The sequence below is a fragment of the Onychomys torridus genome, chromosome 22, assembly GCF_903995425.1.
Source record: "Onychomys torridus chromosome 22, mOncTor1.1, whole genome shotgun sequence".
Classification (NCBI taxonomy): Eukaryota; Metazoa; Chordata; class Mammalia; order Rodentia; family Cricetidae; genus Onychomys; species Onychomys torridus.
In genome coordinates, this window is record NC_050464.1 from 1,208,967 (window position 1) to 1,234,817 (window position 25,851).

Below are 25,851 nucleotides of genomic sequence, written 5' to 3' on the forward strand. Positions count from 1 at the left end.
TTCATCTTCAGAGGATTAAAAACAAAACAAAACACAGAAAAGCCAAACCCTTTCCATTAGCATAATTACTCTATGAAGACCTTTTTTTTTTTCTTTTAAAAAAACCCAGGGCAGTTTGAAAAGACAGTGGTTTCCCTCCTCACAGTGCCAAATGCTGTCCAGAAGCAGACCCTGTCAGTCTTGGTGGAGACCAATGCTTTGGCAGAGGCTACAGAGGCAGCCGGGAAGTTCTGAGGCCTTACGCCGCCATGCAGGAACCGTCAGCTCTGAGCATGTTTTAGATGGGCCAGGGTAGGTAACAACCCAGGAGAACACCCTGTGTAGTGGCTGAGCAGTACGGTTCCCAGCCGGACTCCAGGGACCCGCTCCCCGGAGCACACACCCGTCCTTACCTCTGAGTTACAGTGTTGCTTTCACATTTGATTCGAATCATGTAAACCCAGAGTAATCTGTAGAGAGATTCCAAGGCGACTCGAGCCATTTTGGGGTCTTTATTCTGTAACAGAATCCAAAATGTAGGGTTACTTGTTGAATGGTGGTCCATGCAGGAGAGTGTTCCCTCAAGAGCTTGGAAAAGGCTGGAATGTTTGGACGGCAGGCACATGCCATCACCAGGGACTGCTGGACCATCTGCCTTCCAGTGTTCATCAGATAAATCATCCACGAGGGTTATGACCGTGATGGTGAGACAGGAATGCCATGGGAAGCCCTCTTTGCCAAAATGGAAACTCAAGAGACTGCCAAACAACCAAAAGAATTGCATAGCATTCACAGAAGACTCGGATGTTGTTCCCATGGCAGATGATGTCCTTTACAGTACTGTTATTGTTTGTATTTTCTATCCCCTGTTCCATCTGATTATTCTCCAATGCCTACTGAGACCAGCATGGACTACACACCATGGTATAACCTAGACATAGAGAAAATAGCCCCTGTGTCTTAGGGTGGTATGGGAGAGATTTTGTGTTTGTATCTGCTTAGTTTATTGTACTACTACTAATAAATATTAACATCATATTATATCATTATAATAAAATAAACGATAAAATTAATATAAAATTATTATATATTCATTTATTAGTATGTATTTATATCTGCTCCTAGTTTATTAATTTTTTATTGTTCTATTTGTCTACCCAAATAGATAGAATGGTGTATTAGTTTAATTAGTGAAGTCTTATAGTACATTCTACTGTCTACTGCTTTTTAAGTAGGTCTTCCGTCAGACCCAGCTACGTTAGTGCTGTATATTTATCTAGAGGACACCAGGTCCTAGCTGACTTAGGCACTGTGACTGGACCTAGTCCCCTCACAGAGACATTTTCACCACAGTGTTCCATGTAGCATCTGGCAACAGAGAAATGGACAAGGAAACGTGATACACAAACACAGTGGAGTTCCCTTTCAGTCGCAAGGAGGAGTGGTGTGACGTTGTCTGCAGGCAGTGGGTACAGCTGGAGGTGATCCGACTGAGTGGCTTAAGACAGTCTCAGAAAGACAAATGTTTTCCGTTCTCGCTCATTCGTGACCCTGACTTTTATATAGTCATGTAAAGTCCAGTATGTGCATATTAAATGCACGTGGAAGTGAAATTATCCATGGGGACAGAGGGAATTGGCAGGGGGGAGGGGAAGGGAGGGGAGGAGGAATTGGGCGTGTGCAGGAATATAACTCAAAATACAGCAGATCCCTGTAAGGCAATTGAAAGAAAAAAAGAAATTGCAAAATAGGGGCCGAGGGTGTGGCTTAGTGATAAGACGGCCGCCTAGTATGCTCAATGCTTGAATTCAGTACTCGGTACCAGATTTTAAAAAGCAATAAAAATAACATATATTAGTACTTAAAAGCAAAAAAAAAAAAAAATTAAAAATTTTTCACATTGTTGCATGCCTACCCTTCTATATAAATGTTGTATGTACCTGTCTAGCTCAGGAAGGGGTGGAGAATTCAACTTTTGGGAAGTGCTTTTTTATATATGGGGCTTAAAATAGGTTTTTGCCTGTTAATGATTTGATCTGTACAATGATATGATTCATTAAGTGGAGATGAAACCAATACTGTTACATGTAAATTTTCCTCTCATTTAACGATGCTGTGCACTCTGAGCCCACACCAGCACCTGTCTCCATCACAGTGGGACCATCTTTTCCCTTACCAAGTTTCTTTCTCAGCATGCACAGTGCATGGTATCTCATCTGAAATTCTCTCATATAATAGAGCTCCAACCGTGAATCATGAGGGTTTGTATCATCTCAACCTGACTGTGGACCGAAATCTCTAGTTCCAATGGCTTTTCTCAATGCTTTCTGATTTATTTCAACCTTAAAAAAAACTTTATGTTTATTCTGTGCGCATAAAAGTTTGCCTGCGTGTATGTATGTGTACCACAGGTGCAGTACCTGAAGAAACCAGAAGAGGGCGCCCCCCAAACTGCAGTTACAGATGGTTATGAGCTGCCATGTGGGTACTGGGAACCGAACCCAGGTCCTCTGTAAGAACAGCCAGTGCTCTTAACTTCCGAGTCATCTCTCCAGCCCCTAAACTTTTTAGTAGTCCCTCTGACCTTCTGACTCTCACTCTTTTTGGTACAGCTGATTTTCACCGATATTCTTTCATGCCCACAGCTGTGCTTGGGCTGTGGATGTAACTCAGTTTGTAGAATGCTTGAGTAGCATGTAAAAAGCCCTGGGTTCAATATTTGGTACTGCCCAAAGCTGGGCATGGTGTGGCAGACTCATAATCTGAGCACTAGGAGGTAGATGCAGGAGATAAGAAGTATGCTTGGCTCTAGAAGCTAGTGCGGGCTATATGAGACATCGTCTCAAAAAATAAAATAAATAAAAAAGATCATGCTTGATATCTCTAGTGTTCCTAAAGAGAGAACAGCAATGTGGTTCTGCCAATGGAGTGGGTAGTAAAAACTGACGGCAGCCATTTCCGGATGCTGACAGTGACTGCTGCAGCTGGCTCTGCGTCTCTCTTCTATTCTTTGTACAGTTAAATAATACCCTTAAAATAAAGAAGTTTAAAAATCATGTTTGTGCCGGGTGGTGGTGGTGCATGCCTGGCTAGGGACCACCTTGGTCCCTACCTCAAGGTAAGGTACCCTTCATATCATAGCATCCTTCTACAATTCCCTAAATGCTTGGATGCTTCCCTAGCAAACTCTACTAGGAAAATCCTGACTGGTCAGCCCCAGAAGCCACCCTCCTACCACAGGCCCTGGAGAGGCTCTCGGTGGCCCTGCTGATTCTCCTCATGGTTTTCTGCTCTTTGCAAGTTTCCTGTCAGATTGTGAGCTCCAGGCAACTCCATTTGCTCATCTTTCCATCCCCAGTGACCACTGTCCAGCAGGTTAAATACGTATCAAGACCCCAAACAAACAGTGGTAGAACACAGAAAAGTGTGTGGTAACGTGTGAGGACTGGCCCCCGAGATAGTGCCGTGGTACAGAGTCTAGTGTGTTTAAACGCAGGTCGAAGGCCCAGGGCTCTTTATACTACCATGGCATCATTTGAGGGTTGACAACTGAGAACAAATCACTCAACCTTCAAGGGACAAATGACTAGCTAGCAAGGGATGGCTGGGAATTCTGCTTTAGTGAGAACCGTCATCTCAGAAGCTGGAATGCATGTGGTACACGTTGCTTGGTTACGTCAGACGCTACCCTCAGAGTTTGTTATGGTTAAATCCCCCTCAAACCCAAGGATTTAAGGCTTAGTGCCCACTGTAGTGTTATTGGGAGCTGGAGCTGCTGGGAGGCAGAGATTTAGTGGGCAATCTGCAGTTTACTGGGCTCAAGAGGATTGTGGGAACTGAGTCCTTGTTTATCTCCTTGGCAACCAGGTGAGCCCTTTTGCCTTGTCACATCCAGATGTGCTGCTTACTATAGACTGCAAAGGGCCTCTTGACAGGAATCTCCATGACTATGAGTCAAAAGCAAATGTTTTCCCTTTCTAAATGGATTACCTCAGGCATCTCGTCAGGCGGTGAAAAGCTCTTGGTAGTTAGTAACTCGGATATTCACAAAAATATACAGAGTAGACAAGTGGTTTTCATTCTACAGATGAGTAAATCAAGAAGGCACAGAGAGGTCAAATGACTTACATAAGGCCACACAGCCAATTAAGGGCAGAGCCAGAGTCTGACCGAGGCAGTCTAGCCCCAGGATACTTACAGTGTGCAAATACACAGATTTCTACAGTAGCCTAAAATAACTCAGTGCTACACAGCAGTGTTGCTGTGGCAGTGGATTGCTCTACCTGAAGACAGCCTCTTCTCCTCATCTGTCTTTGTATTCCTTTATGTATCCAACAGATGTATTCAGGATGAAGTCATGATTGGCATATTCTCACACCACTAATTTCAGTGTCCAAGGTTTTAGTTTCTAAGTCAAAGGCCAGTCCTCTCTTTAGAATCTGTCTCTATTAACTAACCACTAATGAACATGTGTGAATTTAGAATGGCTCTGAGGCTTGGTGAGAAAATCATTTAGGACACCAATGGGCTTTAGTGCCAATCTCCACGGGACCTAACATGTCACCTTGGCACTCATCAGTGATTTGGCAGCTTTTTCACGGTTTTGAGTTCACTTAAAGCCTTTTGGGATCGAGGTCAGCAGACAGTGGCAGCTGGACTCACCAGTGGTACACCCTCTGCCGCCGACCAACGATTCCCCTGGCCTGTCACCTGACTCTGCATCAAGTCACCTGGCTGTTTAGGAACCTGCAGACTTCTGGACTGCACCTCCAGACTCTGACCAAGGGGAGGTGCTGTTGAGCCTAAGCACAGTGGTGACTGACACAGATGGAGAACTGTTTCTTTTTATTAAATTATTATTATTATTATTATTATTATTATTATTATTATTATTATTACAGTGTTTGCCTGCATGTGTCCCTGCAGGCAAGAAGAGGGCACCAGATCTCATCACAGATGGTTGTGAGCCACCGTGTGGGTGCTGGGAATTGAACTCAGGACCTGTGGAAGAGTAGTCAGTGCTTTTAACCTCTGAGCCATCTCTCTAGCCTGAGAACTGTTTCTTATTAGGTATTCTGGTTTCTCCAACTACAAAGTGCCTAATCTTCAACTAAAGACCTATACAGCGTTTCAGAAGAAACAGTATGCAGGAAAACACTGGCAGTGTGGCCCGGGGCACTATCATGACCTCATGACAATGTATATATAGCTGCCACCATTTATGCAGCTCTTAATGGATGTGCAGTTAATGAGATCTGTGGCTATTGGTTATATAATTGAATTAAATGTATGTATGTGTACCACATGCCAGAAGTGCTTGAAGAGGCCAGATAAGGATCCCTTGAAGCTGGAGTTACAGATGGTTGTGAGCCACCATGTGGGTACTAGGAACCAGACCTCGGTCCTCTAGAAGAGCAGCCAGTGTTCTTAACCACTGAGCTATCTCAGGAAGGGAATTTCTTGACCTTCAAGGTTTTTTTTTTTCTTTCCTTTAAAAAATATCTAGACCTCACTGGTATATTCTTTTATTGTTATTGTTCAAGAAAAGAGAATTTAAAATGATCCTAACTACATAGTTTGGAAGATAAAAAATTAGCATGCAGTAATCATCAGTGCAATGAACATGACCTTTTAAAAGTACCACTAACATTTCAAAGTGTGTCTCCTTCTTTCCAGCTAAGTGTTGTATGACGGACATGAAGGTAGGCATCAACTGCATACAGCTCAATATGTCCAGATTCTGACATAAAACCCAACAGACAAAAATAACTGACCAAGAGTTCCTGAGAGGTGGGCATGTCTCAAAGACAAGGAACTGTAAGTTCCCCATCATGCTGCAGTGGCATCTTGATAAATACGGGTGACTAAGTTAACTAAATATAAGTACCAAAGACTTCAGGTACGTGCTCCCAAGGCATCTTGCTCCTCTCCATCTCGCGATGAGGACAGACTAAGGCGCTGCCGTCAAATGAGCAGGTTTACTTTGAGAATGTGCGACTGTGTGCACAGCCCCTCTACTTCACGTAAGTCAGAATGCGCTTTGCCAGCTGAGCTTGCAAAATACCCCAGAGAAAGCTACCAGGTGAACGCAGAGGGTGCAAATGCTGGGCCACTCATTCTGAAGCATGGGGGGCGGGGCAGAGAAGGCCGGAGGGGAAGAGAGTGTGGAAAGGCTACATTCAAAAGGCTTTGGTACCTTTTGTAATGGAATGGTGTAACAGAAAATGTAAAATCCCGAAGCTATTCAAGGTAAAGTTTGCTTTTGAAGCCATGTTATTTTCTTCAGGTATTTCCTCTCTATGGAGTGTGTAAAATGGGGGTTAGAATGTGTTTATATATTAGCGATATTAGAAACGTCTCATTCAAATCCTTACTGGGCTCAGATCTAAAGATAAATGACAGAACTTTATTCTGCTTGAAATTCATCAAGCACTTTGAATATCTTTTGCCCTTGGGGCAGTGAATTCTAACAGTTTACTACCCATATATATATAACCTCACATTTACTTGTGAATTTAGAAACAGGCTCTTGGTCTGGATCCCAGGCTGGCTTGAAGATTCTATGTAGCCCAGGATGAATATATAATAAGATCCTTTACTAAATTCATAAACGAAAAGAAGACAAGATAAAGATGGGGGGTAGTGAAAAGGTGGCAATTCTTTTGCCTCAGTCTCCCTAAAGCTGGGGTCACAGGGGCCCATTATCATATCTTGGTTTCCTTACATTTCTTTATTCTAAAGGTCCTTATTTGTAAGAGAGAGAGAGAGAGAGAGAGAGAGAGAGAGAGAGAGAGAGAGAGAGAGAGTGTGTGTGTGTGTGTGTGTGTGTGTGTGTGTGTGTGTGTGTGTGCAGGTGCCCACAGAGGCTAGAAGAGGGTGGCAGGTCCCCTAGCTTGAGTTACGGGTGGTTATGAGCCACCTGGTGTGGGTTCTGGAGGCAGCCAGTGTTCTTAACCACTGAGCCATCACACCAGGCCCTCCGAGCCTTTATCTTGGCTAACAAGTGGCTCTGCTGTGTTTCTTGGAGTACAAGACTTCTATAAAATACAGCCTGAAGCTCTTCACGGACGGAGTCGCTCAGTGCTCACACTTGGTCTTTCCCTGTGCAGACAACTCCAAGCACTTCACACCAGCGGTGGGCATGTGCGGACCTGGTGCTGGAACTGGAGTTTGGAACATGATTCAGCCTCTGTAGCACTGATCCCGCAGGCTCTGCCCAATCTTACCAATGCTTGTTTTAGAACCTTCTAGTGAGTGAAATGCCTGTGTAGGGAAGCATGTCTGAGTCTACACTCACGTCCTTCCGGGGTGGTTTATAACCCTTTACTCAGATTTCCTGTGGGCTTTGACAGGAGAGCTCTAAAGAATATTATAATTTTGAAAGAATTCATTTTCAAAGCAAAATGCTCTGCTGTTTCAAGAACAACTTGGACCATCCCTCCCGAATGGCTCCTTGGACCACAGCAATAAATTACTGTACAAAACATTTTAATTTTAACTCCAGATGTATTAAATATATTCGAAAGCTGTGTTAGAAGCATTCTTCATCATTAAAATAATCCTGTTCTAGTTCCTTTCTGTTTCTCTGATAAACTTGAACTGAAAGCAGCTTGGGGAAGGGAAATGGTTTTGGCCTCAAACTTATAGTTCAGCATCTAGCCAAGGTAGGGACCTGTGGGCAGGAACTGATGCAGAGGCCACGGAGAACACCGTTTGCTGTGGGATATTTGTGCACTGTGTGAAGATGTATTGCTGTGATTGGTGTAATAAAAAGCTGAATGGCAAATAGCTAGGCAGGAGGTACAGGTGGGATTTCTAGGGAGAGAAATGAAGAGAAGGAGAATCTAGGTGCTCGGAAGACACCAGGAGACATGGACAGAAAACAGGATGGGTGGTAGAGAGTAAAGGTAACTGAGCCACGTAAAAGAAGATAGATAAAAAGATATGGGTTAGGGGCAGTGGTGGCGCACGCCTTTAATCCCAGCACTTGAGAGGGAGTCAGGTGGATCTTTGTGAGTTCGAGGCCAGCCTGGGCTACAGCTACACAGAGAAACCCTGTCTCAAAAAACCAAAAAAAAAAAAAAAAAAAAAAAAAGATATGGGGGGTTGGGGATTTAGCTCAGTGGTAGAGCACTCGCCTAGCAAGCGCAAGGCCCTGGGTTCGATCCTCAGCTCCAAAAAAAAAAAAAAAAAGATATGGGTTAATTTAAGTTATAAGACTAGTTAGGAACAAGCCTAAGCTAAGGCCAAGCTTTCATAATTAATAATAAGTCTCCATGTCATTTTTTGCGAGCTGGTAGCCCAAAGAAAAATCCCTTTACACTGCTTACTAGCTTGGTCCTCATGGCTTGCTCAGTCTGCTTTCTTATAGAACCCAGGGCCAGCAGCACAGGGGTGGCCCCGCCTCATCAATCATTAATCAAGATAATGCCCCATACATTTGTCCATAGGCCAATCTGATGGAGGCAGTTCAATAGAGGTTCCCTTTCCCCAGGCGACTCTAATTTGTAGCACGTTGACAAAAACTCACGGGTGCAGTTTTGAACAAAGTGACCACTTTCTATCTGTAAAACATACATTTGAAGTACTAGAGTTAGTAACTGCCAAAGTGGACCAAATAGGGAAAGAGGCATTGGGTGGCTCTTAGGTGGTGCTCAGATAAATGCCTGAGAGTGGTCACTGTGTAACCGTTGATGACCCTGAAAGGCATTTCAGTCTGTGCAGCACATGAAAGCCTCACTGGCTGCCCACTGCTATGAGATTTCCCTGCCAACTTGAAGGAAATGGACGATTGCAATCTTGGATTTCACAATGAGCTCTTAGAGCCAGGACCTAGTCAGTGCTGAAATCAGGCCCATGTAGATTATTATATAATTACAGCAAATGACAAAATAACATAATTAATCTTAAGTACTTCTCCAAAGTGAACTGTCTTGGGAAAAAACAAAACAAAACACAAAACAAGGCAACATGTATAAGCACATGCAAGAATTTTTAGTGTTTTTTTTTTTTTTTTTGTAATACAAGTAGCAAACATTGAACCAGAAAAGGAAGCTGAGCCACAGCTTTGGACAACAGGGGAGAATTTGATTTGCACTTGTTTTGTTTTTAAAATAATCTGTAAAAATTCATGCCGGGCGGTGGTGGCGCACACCTTTAATCCCAGCACTCGGGAGGCAGAGGCAGGTGGATCTCTGTGATTTCGAGACCAGCCTGGGCTACAGAGTGAGTTCCAGGAAAGGCACAAAGCTACACAGAGAAACCGTGTGTCAAAACAAACAAACAAACAAACAAACGAACAAACAAACCCAAAAAAAACAAAGGAAAAATCATTTATTTTAGTTTATGTGCATAAGTGTTTTGCCTGCATGTGCATCTATGTGCTACTTGTGTGTCTGACACCCACAGAGGCCGGAAGAGGGCGTCAGATTCCCTGAAACTGGAGTTACAGGTGGTTGTGAGTCACCACGTGGTTGCTGGGAACTGAAGCCAGGTTTGCTATAAGAGCTGCCAATGCTTGTAACTGCTGAACCATCTTTCCAGCTCCTGGCTTTTTTCTTTTTGAAAAATGGCCTTGCTCTACATAGCTCAGGCTAGCCTCAACTTTGGGATCCTCCTGCCTCAGCCTCTCCAGCGCTTGGATTATTGGCATGCATCATCATGCCAGAAGTGTCTGCTCTTATGTTACAGAGGGTTCTTGTCTACTTGTCCTGTGTCAACTAGTCACTAAAATTGAGAGCATGTTTTTATTTGATTCAAAGGCGATTTTAAAGCTAATTATCATAACTGTATTCATTATAGGCTCCTTGGTCTCAAGGGCTGTGACTTTACCCATCAGATCACCCAACACCTGTGCTGGTCACCTGGAGAGCAGTAAGTGGTTAGTACACAAACATTCACAGACTGGTAGGAGGCAACACTCTGCTGGAACAATCTTTCCACAGAACAGAGTTTTGTTTCCAAAATATCTACCTAGACCAAAAGGGACAGGTGTCACAGTATATCTGAAATAATTCTGTTTAGGTCAGCTAAGTATAACCATTATTTCATTTTCCTATTGCTCAGATACACACGACAACAGTTACATACCTAGGAAGATCTGTACAAGGTTGTTTTAATTCTGTCTTCAAAGGGGTTCTTTCTGGAGCAGATATATATCCCCTAAATCTGCAGAGATCTTTTATTTCTAGGCAGATGAATCTATTCCTTTAAGGATTTTATTGCAATGCGGTGTGGAGGCCTCTACCTGTAATACTAGCCCTTTGGGAGGCTGAGGGAGGAGGTCTGTGAATTTGAGGCCAGCCTGGGCAACATAGTTAAGTCCTTGTTTCAAACACACAAAAATAAATAACAGTTCATTGAAATTTTTTTTTATAAAATATTTTTGTTGTTGTTGAGTTGAAAAATACTAACCTTAAGATTGGACAAGCAGTTATTGAGGAAAACATGCCATCTGTTTAGGAACAGCTGCTTCTGACTGACACAGAGAAGACAGGTCACCAGGGGGTATAAGGCCTGAGAAGAAAGGAGCAGAGGTCTCAGGGTGACTGACAATTCAATAACCAGGAAACACACATTCCCTGCACCTTGCTTCATTACCTCCTCTGTGGTCGTGTGGCCCCAAATAAATGCAATGCTATATAAACACAAGAACTCTTAAGTGCTTCCTGATAATGACCGGACAGAACCGTCTAGAACTCTGGCTAGGAATAAACACACGGTAATGTGTTTGCTTCGTGTACAATGATACAGAAGGCCGAATCACTAATTCAATTTTCACTTATGCACTTTTAAAACCAACTTAGAAACTCAGATTGTACTCTCAGCCACCACAGAAATAAAACAACCACCCCACTCATTCCTTTTGTCAACTTGACACAAAATTAGAGTCATCTGGAAAGAGGGGCCTCGATGGAGGGACTGCCTCCACCAGATTGGCCTGTGGGTGTGTTTATGGGACATTGTCTTAATTGCTAATTAATAGGGAGGACACAGCCCACTGTGGGCAGGTCCTAGGCTATATAAGAAAAGCAGGCTGAGCAAGCAAGCTACGGGGAGCAAGCCAGTAAGCAGCACTCCTCCATGGCCTCTGCCTCAGTTCCTGGCTCCAGTTCCTGCCCTGGCTTCCCTCCATAATAGATAATAACTCAAGGCAAAGAAATGCTTCTTTCCCCTAAGCTGCTTTAGTTAGTGTTTTTTTTGTTTTGTTTTGTTTTTTTGTTTTTTTTGTTTTTTTTTCCACAGCAACAGAGAAGCCAGCTAGAATAGCCATGAAGGCATATTCAGTTTCAAAATGTTATTGGCTTTTTCACTTATAAATATCTAGTAGTTTGTCCTTTGTCTTAGCAGCAGATACACGTGTTTACTTTCTCCTGCGATTTTCCGGTAATTAAGGGAGATTCCTGAAAGAGCTGTTATGGTCCTGGTAAACACTACCAAGACAAATGTAACCACAGCAGGAATTTGCTCAGGATGGAATAAACAGAGGTGCTACTGTGCTTTTCCTGCCTAACTGGGCCCCTTTCCCACAGCAACTGGAGAAGACAGCAAAGCTAACAAGTAGCCATCCAAAGATCGCGCATCCACACACACAGCTCACCACCATTTTGCTTAACCAAGTAGGGCACGCCTTGAGGGCTAGGGGAGATTTAAAGAGAAACACACCTATTCGCTCGGACTGGCAAGAAACAATGACCAATGGATGAGCTTGTCTGCACTTCAACTCAGCATTTTTCTTCTTCGCAAAAACTTAGTCCTAGAGTCCTCTGGACTACTATGCCCTCTGAAAACATCTCTAATACCAGTCAATCTATGCAAGCAATTAGTCACAATGACCACAGGGTGCAGGCAAATGAGCAAAATTGTCACAGCTAACAGCTGAACAGCTAGGTACCGGCTCAGACCCTGACAAGGATGCCCATGCTTTGGAGACCAGCACAGGCCAGTGCTGTGGCCAGCTCTTTAACAATGGACTTTCCTTACACTGCCATGATTACACCTGGCGGTTTACCAGAGTTTATTTCACCACATAGCAACTTGAAAAACTATATATTGCCTCCCCAAGAACTCCATCCCAATCTTCAGAAACTCTTGGCCTGCAGGCAACTGCCTGTACCCCACCTCTTTCTCATTCTGTGTAAACTTTGATTCTGAGTGTCTAGGTAGGAATTAGCTAGTGTAGGCTCACTCCTGGGAGGGAGAAGAGAAACCGTTGTTATAAACTTCAGCCTTTAGATTAGAAAAACTTCTCAGAAACTCAAACAAAATCTCAGTTTAGCCAGTCTCTAAAGTAAACAGCCAAATCCATCGGACTAGAAGGTTCGTCTGAGGTGATATGTGTTAGTGATTCATGGGTTTGTGCTAAATGCAAGCTCTCAAGACTGAGACATTGAGGCAATGCTCCCATGCTTTGCCTACTTTTAAGTCAATTTTCTTCCTAAAAGTTCCAGTCTCTCCACCTGGGACCGTGCTTGGCTTCTCTCATGGTTACTAACCAAGGAATGCTTTTTCCGAGAGGAGAGTTCCAACGTGGTGTCATAGAGGCTCTCCACGAAGTTCCTGAGGCAGGGGACATTGACTTCATTTTTCACAGCCTACAACAGAGACTCGTGTGAATATTCTACTCAAGAATCCATTGGGTGTGCCATCCTAGCTGAAGAAGTTGTTAGAAATAAAAACACAACTCACAGCAGCCACAGGGACAAGGATTTCCACAAAGAGCCCAGCCAAGGCATGCTTGATGTCCTTGTCTTTAACCTCTAGAAAATAATGTGCACATTCCTAGAAAGCAGAAAAAGGGAACAGGGTTGAAATGTGCATTTGAATAAACCCAATTATCCTGTACACGGACAAAGAATATTCTGAGAACTATTAAAAATCACTGTATTCAAGGACTACCATGGGGTCTAAATGTTTGTGAGGACCCCAGTGGACCTTTCCAAGATTTGTTTTCTCTTTGTCTTCCTGTTTCTACTTAAAAAAAGACACCCAAAAAGACTAACAGCCACACTTGTAGTCCATCCATCCATCCATCCATCCAACCATCCATCCATCCATCCATCCACCCATCCATCCATTTCCAACAGATTTCTATGGCTTCCTTAACCCCCCATGGGGTCCTGGGCCCTTGATCAGCCTATAAACAGAGATCCCAGGAGAGAGGCAGCCAACAGTAAATTGCAGTCAGGTTCAACGTCTGACAGCATCCTCCTACAAAACTGTTTACGTGCAGGCCTGGCATTTTAGATGTATTTATTATTCCCATCATTTCTTAAGCAAGTCTGGATGGCTTCTCTTCATGCAAGGAAACCTCTGGAACACTTCCCTACTCTCTTTGCCTGTGAAGCTACTGCCTACTAGGGAGTGTATTTTGGTTGCCCAGGGACTCATTCTGGAGGAAGTTTGGCCTGCCAGCCTCTCCCTTGTGTGAGTGACTTCCTGTGGCTTAGATTATCACATGTTTATACCAACTCCCATCCTTCATTTTCAGTCATTAGTAGGAATACTAGCAAAAAGAATTCCTAAGGTCTTCAGTACAGCACTGTACCACCAAATCTCATCCCAGATTGCATGATCTGTGCCTATGAAGTGAGACAGACTGACCATGTAGGATGGAGCCTCTGGGTCCTAGGATCCTGGTCCCATTTTCTACAGGTATATAAGTATTTCCCAAGTAAGTATTCAGGTATATAGATATGTGCATTGCTTTTTTGTTTATTTTTTTGTGAGTATGGTTTTTGTTTGTTCCTAGATAAGGTTTCTCTTGGTAGCCCTGCTGTCTTAGAACTCACTCTGTAGACCAGGCTGGTCTCAAACTGAGAGATCCCCCTGCCTCTGCCTCCTGAGTGCTGAGTGCTAGGACTCCTGGCAGATATGTGCATTGTTAACTGAGATTGGAACAAGATAATAGTTGACAGCCACCGAGTTCTGGGGACATCACCACTTGCAGGTAAGGTAGCTGAGGCTGGAGTGCGGGCGGTGCTAAGGGAGCCTGGCCCTGAATCCTGGCCCAGGAAGGTTGATGCATGAGCAGTTACTCATCCTGTTTCTAATCAAATCTGTTTCTCAAGGACTGGGCTGTGCCCCACCTGTAACCTTAACTGCACATGGTTCTGTACTGCCTGTCCCAGGAAACAACAATGCCTTTGTTTCAAAAAGCTATGAAACCATCTTGCAACCCTACCTCTGTTTCAGAAGGTTGTTATGACGACCTGTTGCTATGGAGACCTTGCTATGACTGCCTTGTTACGACCACCTTGCAATCATGTCTTTGTTTCAGGAGGTCATTATGACTAAATTGTTATACTTATATTCTGCTCCTGTAACTCCACTTATTTTGCCCACCAAGCCCCATTTGGGAACCAGGTTCTTCCAGTGTGCTTGTGCTCTGGAACATACCCTCTTGATCAAGTTTTGCCTTACCCGGGCACTTCTGTTGGCGTGGTGATCTCTTGTGACTCTGTACTTGCCTCTAACAGGAAGGCTAGCTAGCTGTACTGCATCCCCATGTGGCTGTGTTTCTAGCCACTCATGCTGGCAGTGCAGGAGGATTCCAACTCCCCCGTGTCCTCACCCATAGCTGTTGTCTCTTTCTGACTGTGGTCTTTGGAACTAGGAAGCCAAAGCTGTAGAGCCCTGTATTCCTGATTCAACATCTCAACTCTCTAGTAAGATCAATGCCAAATCACGTGACAGCAGCCACAGAGGAACCCCTGTAGATAGAGCTCTTTCCCTTCCTCTCTTAGGGAAACTTACATCCTGGTAAATCCTCATAAGTAACATCATGATGAGCTAGTCGGGGATATCCGAAGTTAAGACTCCCGCTTATGGTACAGAGGAGACAGATTTCTTTATCCAAGTCCTTATGCTTGTGAACACCACTATGGCCAGCATAGGGCCACTGAATAAATGGCCAAAGAATCAGCTATGGTTTAATCACAGAGTGATATGTATCAGTGGATGAAGGAGAAAGGGAAAAGTCAACCAATAAGAAATTTCATGGTGAAAAGAAAAAAAAAATAAGAAAGAAAAGAAAAGAAAAGGAAATTCCATGGTGCGCCAACTCCCAAGGTGACTAGAAATTTGAAAAAGGAATTACGTTTTGGCGACTTCATTATTTGGTATCAAGGCATTTTGTGACTTACCTAAAAGGTAGAATATATATATATATATATATATATATATATATATATATATATATATATAGTCAATTGCAGACACTCTTTGATTTAATAATGGCATTTTGTAACAATACATTTAACCTAAGTGAAACATATCATAAAGGGAACTTTCTCTTAAACCCCTAATTTCCACAATAGCAGAGTACACAGCACAGTCCTTGGTCTCCTCGGTGGCTGTGTGGCTCACCTGGAAAATGCCATAACTGTCATGGCTCAGCATCACCAGAAGTTTAGACTACATGGTGCCAGCAAGCAAAAGACTCAAGTACAAAATGTGACCTGGGAGTCTGAGGCAGGAGGACTGCAAGTTTGAGGCCAGCCTGGTTAACCAAGAGATACAATTAAAACTTTTAAAAGTTCTGGGGTTGTAGGGTAGTGGGGCAGAGTTTGCTGAAGCACAAGCGAGGCCCTAGCTAGATTCAACCCTCAATACTGCAAACGCTCTTTACAACAAGAAATATGGTTTCTATTGCGTGTGCATCATGCCGTAGTGCTGAGAAGTTTGAACGTGCCTGTGTAGGTTTCTCACATTCCAGCTGCAGTATTTTGCTGGAAGGAATTCCACAGCTGGGGTAAACAGCTGTGGCTCAGGGACCTTACCTGCATAAATTGGAGGGATGCCTCGAAGTCCTCCACCGGGTACATCTTAATTCGGAAGAATTTCATCCCCATGATCAGGCTGATGATGCTTTGCACAACATAGGGGCTCTGTTCTTTGTGCCGCAGCTCCTTCAGCTCTGCCATGAACTTCTTCTTGACAGCTGGGAACCTAAGAAAACATAAAAGATTACCAACAGTCAAGAAGGTCACTATCATCAGGGCCTCCGGCATCCAAGACTGGGCGTCGTGACGGGGTCCCCAACTCAGGTGAAGTGCAGTGGCCATCAGACCATAAGGGTTTGACAGGGTCCACCTGGCTCCTTTCCTCCCATTGTTCAATAAGATGGTCCACATCCCTTCTCCTTTGTCAATAAGATGGTCCACATCCCTTCCCCCTGGTCAATAAGATGGTCCACATCCCTTCCCCTTTGTCAATAAGATGGTCCACATCCCTTCTCCTTGGTCAATAAGATGGTCCACATCCCTTCCCCTTGGTCAATAAGATGGTCCACATCCCTTCTCCTTGGTCGATAAGGCAGTCCACATTTCTTTTGGACTGAGCTCTATAGCTGTCCAAACCCTCTCATGATGGTTTAGCTCTTAACTCAAGCATTCCAGACAGACACACACCCCTCCATTTTCTCATGCTTAGCTACCACTGAAATACTTGCAGGTCCCTAGGGCCCAAAGTGACTGACAGCAAGCAGCTTACAGGATCAGCTATTTCTGACAGTGACCACAAATAATTTTTGGACCTGTATCTCAAATAATGCCTAAAATACCCCAATTTCCATTGCCAACGTTTTCTGTTGTTCTTGTATAATTTTAGGTTAATGATCATGGAAAAATGTATTTTTAAGTTGAGGGAAATGTCTAGTAATGGGAAAATTGAAATGATATCTGAGAGGAAAGGGTGAAGGTTGGTGCAAGCCTGTGACCCCTGCACTCCAGAAGCAGAGGCAAAAAGGAGAATGATGAGCTTGAGTCTAGCCTGGGCTATATGCAAGACTGTTTCAAAGAACCGACAACTGGGGGTGCATCTCAGTCACACAGCACTAGCCCTGCCTGACAAAGTCCTGGTTTCCTGGTACCACAGTAACAAAAAAGATAAATAGGAATGAGCTGTCTATTACAAGCATGGGCTTGTAGGGTATGAGCTGGTGAGCGAAGACAGGTAAAAAAGGCGCATTCCCTGTCCGCTGCTTAAGTCATCTGAATTGTTGGGGAAGAAGAGCAATACCACCTGCACCTACACCTGTAATATCATTAGGTTTTTAAAATCAAGTCAAGGATATAAAGTTGATTGTTTGGGCCAAGTGTGGTGGTACACAATTTTAATTGCCACACTCGAGAGGCAGAGGCAGGTAGATATCATGAGTTCGAGTCCAGCCTTGGCTACAGAGAAAGTTCCAGGGCAGCCAGGGCTACACAGTAAGAACCTGTCACAAACCAACAAACCAACCAACCAACCAACCAACCAACCAACCAACCAACCAACCAACCAATCAACCAAAGCGAGTTGCATTTCTAGCTCTAACTCAGTCACAGGTTTCTCAGGCTTTGGCAGAGGATGTAGATGTAAAAACATACTTGAAAGTGTAACATCCAGTGTGAAGCCTCCCAGTGGCTGTTCTAAATGGACACAAGGTCACTGAGATGTGTAGATGTTGGTAATGTTGGCACATGGTGTTTTTTATTTGGGAGTTCTTTATAACGAAGTTTCAATAAATAATAATAATACAAGAATCCACCTTAAGGCCAGGAGGACAGAAAATGTAGCAAATCTTTCACTTAGAAAGGGCAACTGTGCTCGTGAAAGCTGAACTTTAATAAAAGAGTCTTCTAGTTCAGCACAATTCTCGTCCCGAAGAAGAAATGACAGGACACATGAGAGAGGAAGCAGGCACAGGGATGTCCGGCTGGCAGACGCCAGAGCGGCCGCACGGTGCCCTCCCGTCATGCCTTACTGAACTGTGCAGTTTGTAGGTTTTCTACATGTTAGCTGCATGTTTTTTTAGAAGGGCAATGGAGCAGAAGAGTTACTGGCTATTCGAGGATTTGAACGCATTTTGAATGAGGGATTCTTTAGCAGGCTGGTGTCATAGCTAAGGGCTCATTTCTGACCTGTGGTGGCATTTCATGGACTTCTATAAAATATCTATTTTCAAGACAACATTCCAAACTGGCTCATCCTGGCATTGCTGACATTTCTTGAATACTGTGGAAATAAGGGAGGAAATATCAGCTGTGTTATGGTTTACAAGTAAAAAGATCACAGGGATTGTGATAATTTCAGATGAGGATACCAGCAAAGAGTAAAATGTAAATTTTACTAAATTTAGAAAGCTTGATTTGGTGTCAGGTAACACCTAGTTGAGTGGAAACTTAAAACTGTACTCTTAAACATTTTAAATACAAATTCCAAACTCCAATAACATCAAAGCCACCCTGGTCTACATGATCAAGTTCCACAGAGAAACCCCGTCTTGAGAAACTGAAAAAAAAGAAGGCAACTTCTCTACAGGGAAATCATCCCTGCCCATACCTTGAACTTGACGTCTGCAACTCTAAGGAAATGTCTGTCAGTAAGGATCCCAAGTGTGGTATTCTTGTCACAGCATCCCCAGCATGCTGATAGACCGAGTGGGCAACTGCTTAGCCAGCTGATGCCTACAGCTTGACAGTGGGCTGGCCTGACAGGCTGGGACATTTTCCTCAACTACCCAAACAGTGTCTGTGTAGATGAATACAAGGAGACTCTCAAAACTGCATCCTGGCCTGTGGTACAGGTCTATAATCCCAGCTACTCAGGGGCTGAGGCAGGATGCCTGGGATACAGAGGGAACTCCAGGCCAGCCTGGGCAACATACAGAGACCTTGTTTCAAAAGAAAAAGCCAGCAAGCAAAGCAAGCATTAACACCAACATGAGGGCTGGGATTAGATTAGGGCAGAGTGTTCACTTAGCATGCTTGCGGAGCTAGGTTCAACAGCATTTGTTCGCCCAACATATGCAGGGTCCTAGGTTCAAGTCCCACTACCACAGAAAGAAAGAAGGAAAGACAGAAAGAAAAGGAAAAAAAGAGGAAGACAGAAGGGGATGGGGTGTGGGGAGAAAGGCCCCCAACTTGAATGTGTTACAGTTCACTGTTTTAATATCCTATTGTCTGACACCTGGCTGGACACAGGTCCACGAGGTCAGGCACACAGTAGGTACAAAGTAACCATGCCGAGTGCATCAGTTGCGTAGGAGTGGTGGTGTCTGTTGACACGGAGGTGGTTAAGCACAAGCTGTGCACACACCCTTGCACACCCACAATGAGGATGTCATTGGGAAGAGTCTCATAGAGTGAACATGGTTAGAACATTTTTCAAGGTTGAGATGTTATTAATATCGACTCACTACTCCTGGTGAACACAGGCATTTCTCACAGAAAAGGCCCACAGTTAAACGTTTAGTCTTTTAATCCTAATCCACAGCTAAAACAAGGAGAGTTAGGAAAAAGGCAGGTTGCTTACGTAATTCAGTATGTCAATACTATAATGAGATATGACTATTTTTTCATGTGAAAATTTCCATGTGGCTTAAACATGCTATTTTAAGATAAAAGTAACTTGCAAATCTATTTCCACTTAAAATCTATTTTCCTTCATAATGAGTTTTAAAGAAGAATACATTTGTCTATGCCATGGTCTTTCCTTTAATACTTCATTTGGTGCCATATTTAGCATACACAGTAATTAAACAATGGCTCAGTTTGTGGTATTCTGTGAAACTCACATAAAGGGGCCTGCAGAAATGAGCACCAGCTGTTCTTACAGAGGACTTGGGTTGGATTCCCAGCACCCATATGGAGGATTACAACCATCTGTAACTCCAGCTACAAGGCATCTGATACCATCTTTGGCCTCTGCATGTACTGCATGCACATAGTACGCGCACACACATGCAGGCAAAACACCCATGTACATTAGAAAAAGGAAAGAAAAGAAAAACACATGAAGATAAGCCTTTGCTTTAAAATGTATAGTACATAGGTATGCAAGAAAAGAAAAGAAAACCTGCTGTTCAAGTCTATGAATCTTTGAAGCAATCATGATCTAAGCAAACTATCAAATTTTAACTCAAGTACTTAGAAAATCTATTTTAACTTAATTTCTCTTAGGAAAAAAATGGTACTTTATTTGAATATCTCAATATCAAACCAGACATTAAAGCCGGGGATTATGTAGTTCTGCTAAAAGAGAGAGACCAAACAGAGCCTGATAACGAGGGGGATGGGCTGGTATACAGTGTAAAATCAGAATAGTATTATTCAGTTTTATAAAGTGGGGGGGAGTTCAACACACTGTGCCAGCCAACAATGCATCCTTTCCCCTTCCTACAACAAAGAAAGTAGTACTTCCCCCGCCAAACAATAAAGCAGTGGTGTATGTAGACATACTTCATGGTATGACATTAAGATTGCACCATTTATCAATAAAGATGGCATGTTGCCTGGCTGAGGCTGTCTCATGGGCTGTCAGATTTGAGAATACTTTAAGAGCAGACTGGCCAGAGTATCTTCTCAAGTTATAATTAACTTTGAAACTATCAACACATAACTGATGGGGGAAAAAACTTTAATGAAAGGAATTATGGAATTTGCCAAGGAAATGAGAGAGCTAGAACATAACTAATTTGAGGTATTTCTTACAATCAGCTATAGCGGGTGGTGGTGGCGCACTCCTTTAATCCCAGCACTGGGGAGGCAGAGGCAGGTGGATCTCTGTGAGTTTGAGGCCAGCCTGGTCTACAGAGCAAATTCCAGGACAGCCAGGGCTACACACAGGGAAACTTTATCTTGAAAAACAAACAAAAGACTACAATCAGCTATAACAGAGTCAGGACAAATTGGCATCGTGAACATAAAAACTATGTAGGTTTAGTGGATCCTGCCTCTGGGCTTGTACAGGGGTTGCTGTAATCTTTGGATGCTGCCTGGTGCTTAGATGGGATGCTTCCTCTACTCTTTCTTCCTCCTGCCTCTTCTCTTCCCTTCAGTTTTTGAGATAGCTATCACTCTGTAGCCCAAGCTGGCCTGAAACTTATGTAGCCCAGGCTAGCCCCCACATTGCAGCAACCTTACTGCTCTAGTCACCTGAGTTTTGGGGCGATGGGCTTGAGCCATCACATGTGGCCTGACACTACTTCTCACCTTGTTCAGAGTCCGAATAACAAGGGTGGTCATTTGACAACATCCAGTGTGATGCATTATTCATAAAAACTAAGAAGCATAAAATTTTATTTTCATGTTGTTTTAGCATACTAAACTCTCTAAATTATAGTATGAGAGGATGATGCTAGAATAATCACAAGAAAAATATTGAGATTATCAGAGTGTGGTGGTATTAATACACATATTGATGCCTTCTCTTAAAAATGATTTCTAGACTGGGTGGTGGTGGCATATGTCTTTAATCCCAGCACTGGGGAGGCAGAGTCAGGTGGAGCTCAGTGAGTTTGAGGCCAGCCTGGTCTATAGAGTGGGTTCCAGGATAGCCAGTACTGTTGCTGAGAGAAACTTTATCTTGAAAAACCAAAACAAACAAACAAAAAATCATTTATAGGTACACAGGGATTAATTACCAGAGAACTGCAGCTCTATTCAGTTTAATGCCAGTAAATACACTATGCAATTAAGTAGAAATCTTTTAAGATGCATTATTCTTCTTTCCTGAGTGACTCACGAACCACAATTATCCTAATAGATTTTTTTAAAGTACACTCCAGACTCAGGCCCAAGGGCACGCAGTGCCGGGGAGGACAGAAGAAAGCAGCGTATTCCCTCGGAACTGTAGTCAGAAGCCAGTGAGAGCCAACCACGCGGATGCTGGGAACTGAAGTCAGGTCCTCCAGCCCCTCTGTCCCTCCCTTAAATCTTATGTGTACTTTGTCTGGTTTGATTCTGTCGCTATCTGCCTTTGACCTTGGCACTGTCTCCTGTGCCCGTGGCCTGCCTCCAGAAGTTTCCCTTCCCTTTCTAACACTGATGTTTTCCTGGCTTTGAAACAAGTCATTCAGGTGGGCAGGAAACATGGATCACAGTGAGACAAAAAATCACCGTGAGGCATGATGTGGGCGGTTCTGTTTTCTATGGTCTTGTCTCTTTTACTGGGTGAGGTTTCTGTGGGAGTATCTGAAAATGTTTTGGAGGGGTCAGTGAGAGGGCTTAGGGAATAAAGGTGCTTGCAGCCAAGCCTGATGACCAGAGTTCAATTCTCAGGACCCAACAGTGGAGAGAATCAACTCTTGCCAATTATCCATGCCCCCTAATAAGGGAATAATGATGATGACGTAAAAAGTTTGTTTGGATAAATTATGTATTTCTATGCTAAGTGAGGAAATCCCTTTCTCTGGGGTGGGGCGGGGGTGGTGGATATTTTTCTTTTTACTGCTCCCTAAACAATGCAGCATGTTAACTGTTTACTTAGCATTCACATGGTATTGGGGTTCTAGGTTACCCAGATATGACTTAACTGTATGGAGGAAGAACAGAGCTTATAGGTAAAGTCTGTGTGTGCTGTTCACATGAGAACTGAGCATCGCAGATTTTGGTATCCTTGGGAACAAGGTACCAAAGTACACACACCAAAGACGACTGTATTAAGAGAATGCTAAGCATTTTCCTCTTTAGGTGAGTTGATAAGGTTTTACAGATAATTTTTAATTTTTGTAAACCTTTTAAATATTTGAGCATTTCATACACGTATATAACGTGTTTTGATAAAACCCAGCCCCACCCCCTCCAACTCTCTATCCCCTATTCCACCCTCCCCCAACTTTTCCTTCCCAACTTTATGTGCTCTTTTAAAAACCCATTGAGTTCACTTAGCCGTGCCCATGTATGAGGAGGTGAAGGAAGATCTACTAGGGTGTGGGCAGACTCTCCAGTCCCACATCCCTGAAGAAAACTGAACCTCTCTCCTCCAGCAGTCATCAATTGCCAATAGTACTACGCCCCACCCCCATGCTGGGGATTTTGGCTTGCATGTTCTTACATGGGTCTTATGCACCGAGCCGTAGCTGCTGTGAGTTCAGACGTGAAACAGTCCTGTCATGTCTAGCAAACCCGTTTCACCACAGGCAACCATAACCTCTGGCTCTTAACAATCCTTATTCCTTTCTTCCCTGATGCCTCCTGAACCTTAGAGACAAGGAGTGTGATACAGCACCTCACAGTCTCTCACTGTACTTCGATCAATTGTGGGTCTCTGGATTAATTGTCTTCTACTGCAGAAAGAAGTTTCTTCCCTTAATGTATGGGTATAAAGAATTCCATCTTGCTGGGTGGTGACACACACCTTTAATCCTGGCACTTGAGAGGCAGAGGCAGGTAGATCTCTGTGAGTTTGAGGCTAGCCTGGTCTATAGTACAAATTCCAGGACAACCAGAGCTGTTACACAGAGAAATCTTATCTTGGGGGGGAAAAAAAAAAGAAGAATTCCATCTCTTGAAGCTAAAAGTCTTTCTGAGGACTGTGTTTCACCAGGACTGAGGCATCGCTTGCTGTAAGCTGCTCGCTTGGCCTGAATTCATACCATATCCTTAGCTCATTTTACCTAATCTAGACATTCAGGCTCTTGGCTGACTTGCCTCTGGGTTGTATAAATGAAGGCTGGTGAGTAGGGTGTGACGTCACTTCTGGAATAAGTTTATCACTGCTCACAGTCTAACAGGGCTCTGTTCTAGCCTGCTAAGTAGCATCCTGGGGCCAGATAAATTTAGCAATGAGAATTTCCCCCCTGACTTGTTTCCATGACAATGTCTGGGGCATTTTTAGCTCAGCTGAATTAAGTAAGGTCTGTAGTAAAAGGGACATTGGAGAGTGGAATTTTCCCACTTACAGATGATGGATTGTAACTATCTGGTCCTGGATGATACAAAACTAAAACAGGAAAAGCCAATAAACATCTTTGGAATATTTGAGCACAGAGAAAAGTAATTTGGTCAGGTCCATTTTTACTTGGAAGCCATGGCCTGAGACATAGGGATGTAGTGGGAAGTGGCCAAATTGCCAAGAAGAAACAGCTCGTTTGGACTTGCTTTGAAGGGGTTCAGTAGCTCAACCTTCCTAAGGCTGCGACCCTTTAATACAGTTCCTCATGTTGTGATGAAGCCCCACCATAACTTGATTTTCCTTGCTGCTTCATAACTGTAATTTTGTTATGAATCGTGTGATTCTGTTATGAATCATAATGTAAATATCTGATATGTAACCCCTGTGAAAGAATCATTTGACCGCCGAAGGGTCGTGACCCACAGGTTGGGAACCATTGCTCTGGTTGGTTTCAGGATGGGCACATATACCAAAATCAGTGCCAGTTCCCATGCAAATCCTTGTTCAGTTAGGGCACTCCGGGGCTCTGATGTTCCCTTACTTGGCTTGGGCCAGTACTCCGATGACCTCTGCATACAGATCCGCCACAATGTGCATATTGCCAGTGTTGGGACCCAGGTACCTGAGTGAGACAGAATTAGACAAGTTAGGGATCTGGTGCCCAGAAAAGAGCTCACTTAGTTTCAAGCACTCAACTTTGTCACTGCCCTAAGGAGAGAAATCATCTTACCCTTCTTTGTATTTAAAGTGCTTGAAAGCCAGGTTGATAATATCATGTATTAAGCTGTCGATTACAGGATGAAGGGGAATCTGAAAAAAGAAGATGATGCTGAGTTTGGAATGGCCTGTCAACAGCAGTGATTCTACTGATTACCTATGAACCATTGCAGTCAGTGAACATGATTCACATGTTCATTGCCTAGAATTTGGAATTCACAAACCATAAACTCAGACCTTTAAAACTTAACTAGTTTTACAAAGTGTTAACAAAAAAAGTGAAAATAAATGAATTGCTCACCTGTTTCAAAACTTCTATTAATACTAACGAAAAAATAAAGTCAATGGCGAGGTCCCGTCTCTCCATTAAATAGTCTCGTTGCTGTTCGTCACTACAAAGTTTAAAACATCATAGTAAATGGCACTGAAGTCACATTTAGGTGAAATACTTCATCAGAAGACTGCTCTCAGCCCCACTGGACCGAGACCCTTTCTGTTATGATGAGATCACACATTACCTGCCTAGGAAGGCTGCTTCCGTTTTTACTATGGATCAATGGGCAGGTACTGCTGGGATATCTGGCTTCAAAGATCCCAACCACATAAGCGGAAGTAGCCAGCGATCTGTGGTTCTCTAGTCTCATTCTGTGGACTTGTCTATAGTTCCCTTACATACAGCCCAGGAATGCTATTATTCATAAAATCTGATCTACACATGAGACGGCGCTTCCATGGCAGAGGTGTGAATTCCAAGGATCTTGGGACATGATGTAGCGATGAAGCCAGAAGAAGGAGCGGAAGGGAGAGGTAGAGTTGTTTGTACTCATTCAAAAATTAGGGAGCCCAAAAAGCAATGTCAGGGGCAGAAATGCGTCATCCGTGTCCCAGTTTCCTGCTTACTGGGCGGGTACTCTGAAACTCTGAAACCGAATGACACCCTCCGCCTCCAGTGGCAGCTGCTGCAGGGACGGTGGGGTGGAAGGTCCTGACTTAAAGCTATATATGACTCCTCTGCTTGCTAGTCCTGTCTCTACCTACGAAATGGAAATGCAAATAATATACAGGTGGAGTGTCCCCCACCCCCAAATGCCGGGACCAGAGAGCCAGATGTTCTCCGACTTTGGAGTATTTGTACCTGTTAAATCTTCGGGAGAAGACCCAGATCTAAACATGAAACCCACTACGTCTCATGAGTCCCTTCTATGTAGGTTGATGGCAATTAGAACTGAGCTGTGTTGTTCATGTCTGTGGCGTAAGATCAGAGGTGGAACCATCTTACTTCTGACTTCCTGTCAAATCAAACTTTTTCTTTTTCTTTTTTTTTTGAGCATTTCAGTTTTGGATTTTTCCAATTAGGGATGGTGTCAACGTTACTTACATGAAGGTTTGATGTGATCAGGCACATACAGTATTTAGTGTAATCTAAACACATGAAGTGTCCGTACTTGTTGAGATGCTAGGATATGCATTCTTTGGAAGGTATTTCCAAAATAAGCC

The 25,851-nt window shown here is 43.5% G+C and overlaps 1 protein-coding gene across 6 annotated transcripts in view; it reads right to left on the minus strand.

Annotated features, from left to right (window-relative positions):
* Positions 1 to 25,851, minus strand: part of Fry (FRY microtubule binding protein) — a 392,261-nt gene that overhangs the window by 144,072 nt on the left and 222,338 nt on the right. For all 6 annotated transcript variants that reach the window (XM_036171967.1, XM_036171966.1, XM_036171964.1 and 3 more), the window contains 8 exons: positions 24,656 to 24,746; positions 24,368 to 24,447; positions 24,179 to 24,259; positions 15,759 to 15,927; positions 12,667 to 12,759; positions 12,474 to 12,572; positions 10,393 to 10,494; positions 393 to 496 (listed from right to left, as the gene is read on the minus strand). In XM_036171967.1, coding sequence (XP_036027860.1) covers positions 393 to 496; positions 10,393 to 10,494; positions 12,474 to 12,572; positions 12,667 to 12,759; positions 15,759 to 15,927; positions 24,179 to 24,259; positions 24,368 to 24,447; positions 24,656 to 24,746 — 819 coding nt within the window. The remainder of the gene's footprint in view (positions 1 to 392; positions 497 to 10,392; positions 10,495 to 12,473; positions 12,573 to 12,666; positions 12,760 to 15,758; positions 15,928 to 24,178; positions 24,260 to 24,367; positions 24,448 to 24,655; positions 24,747 to 25,851) is intronic.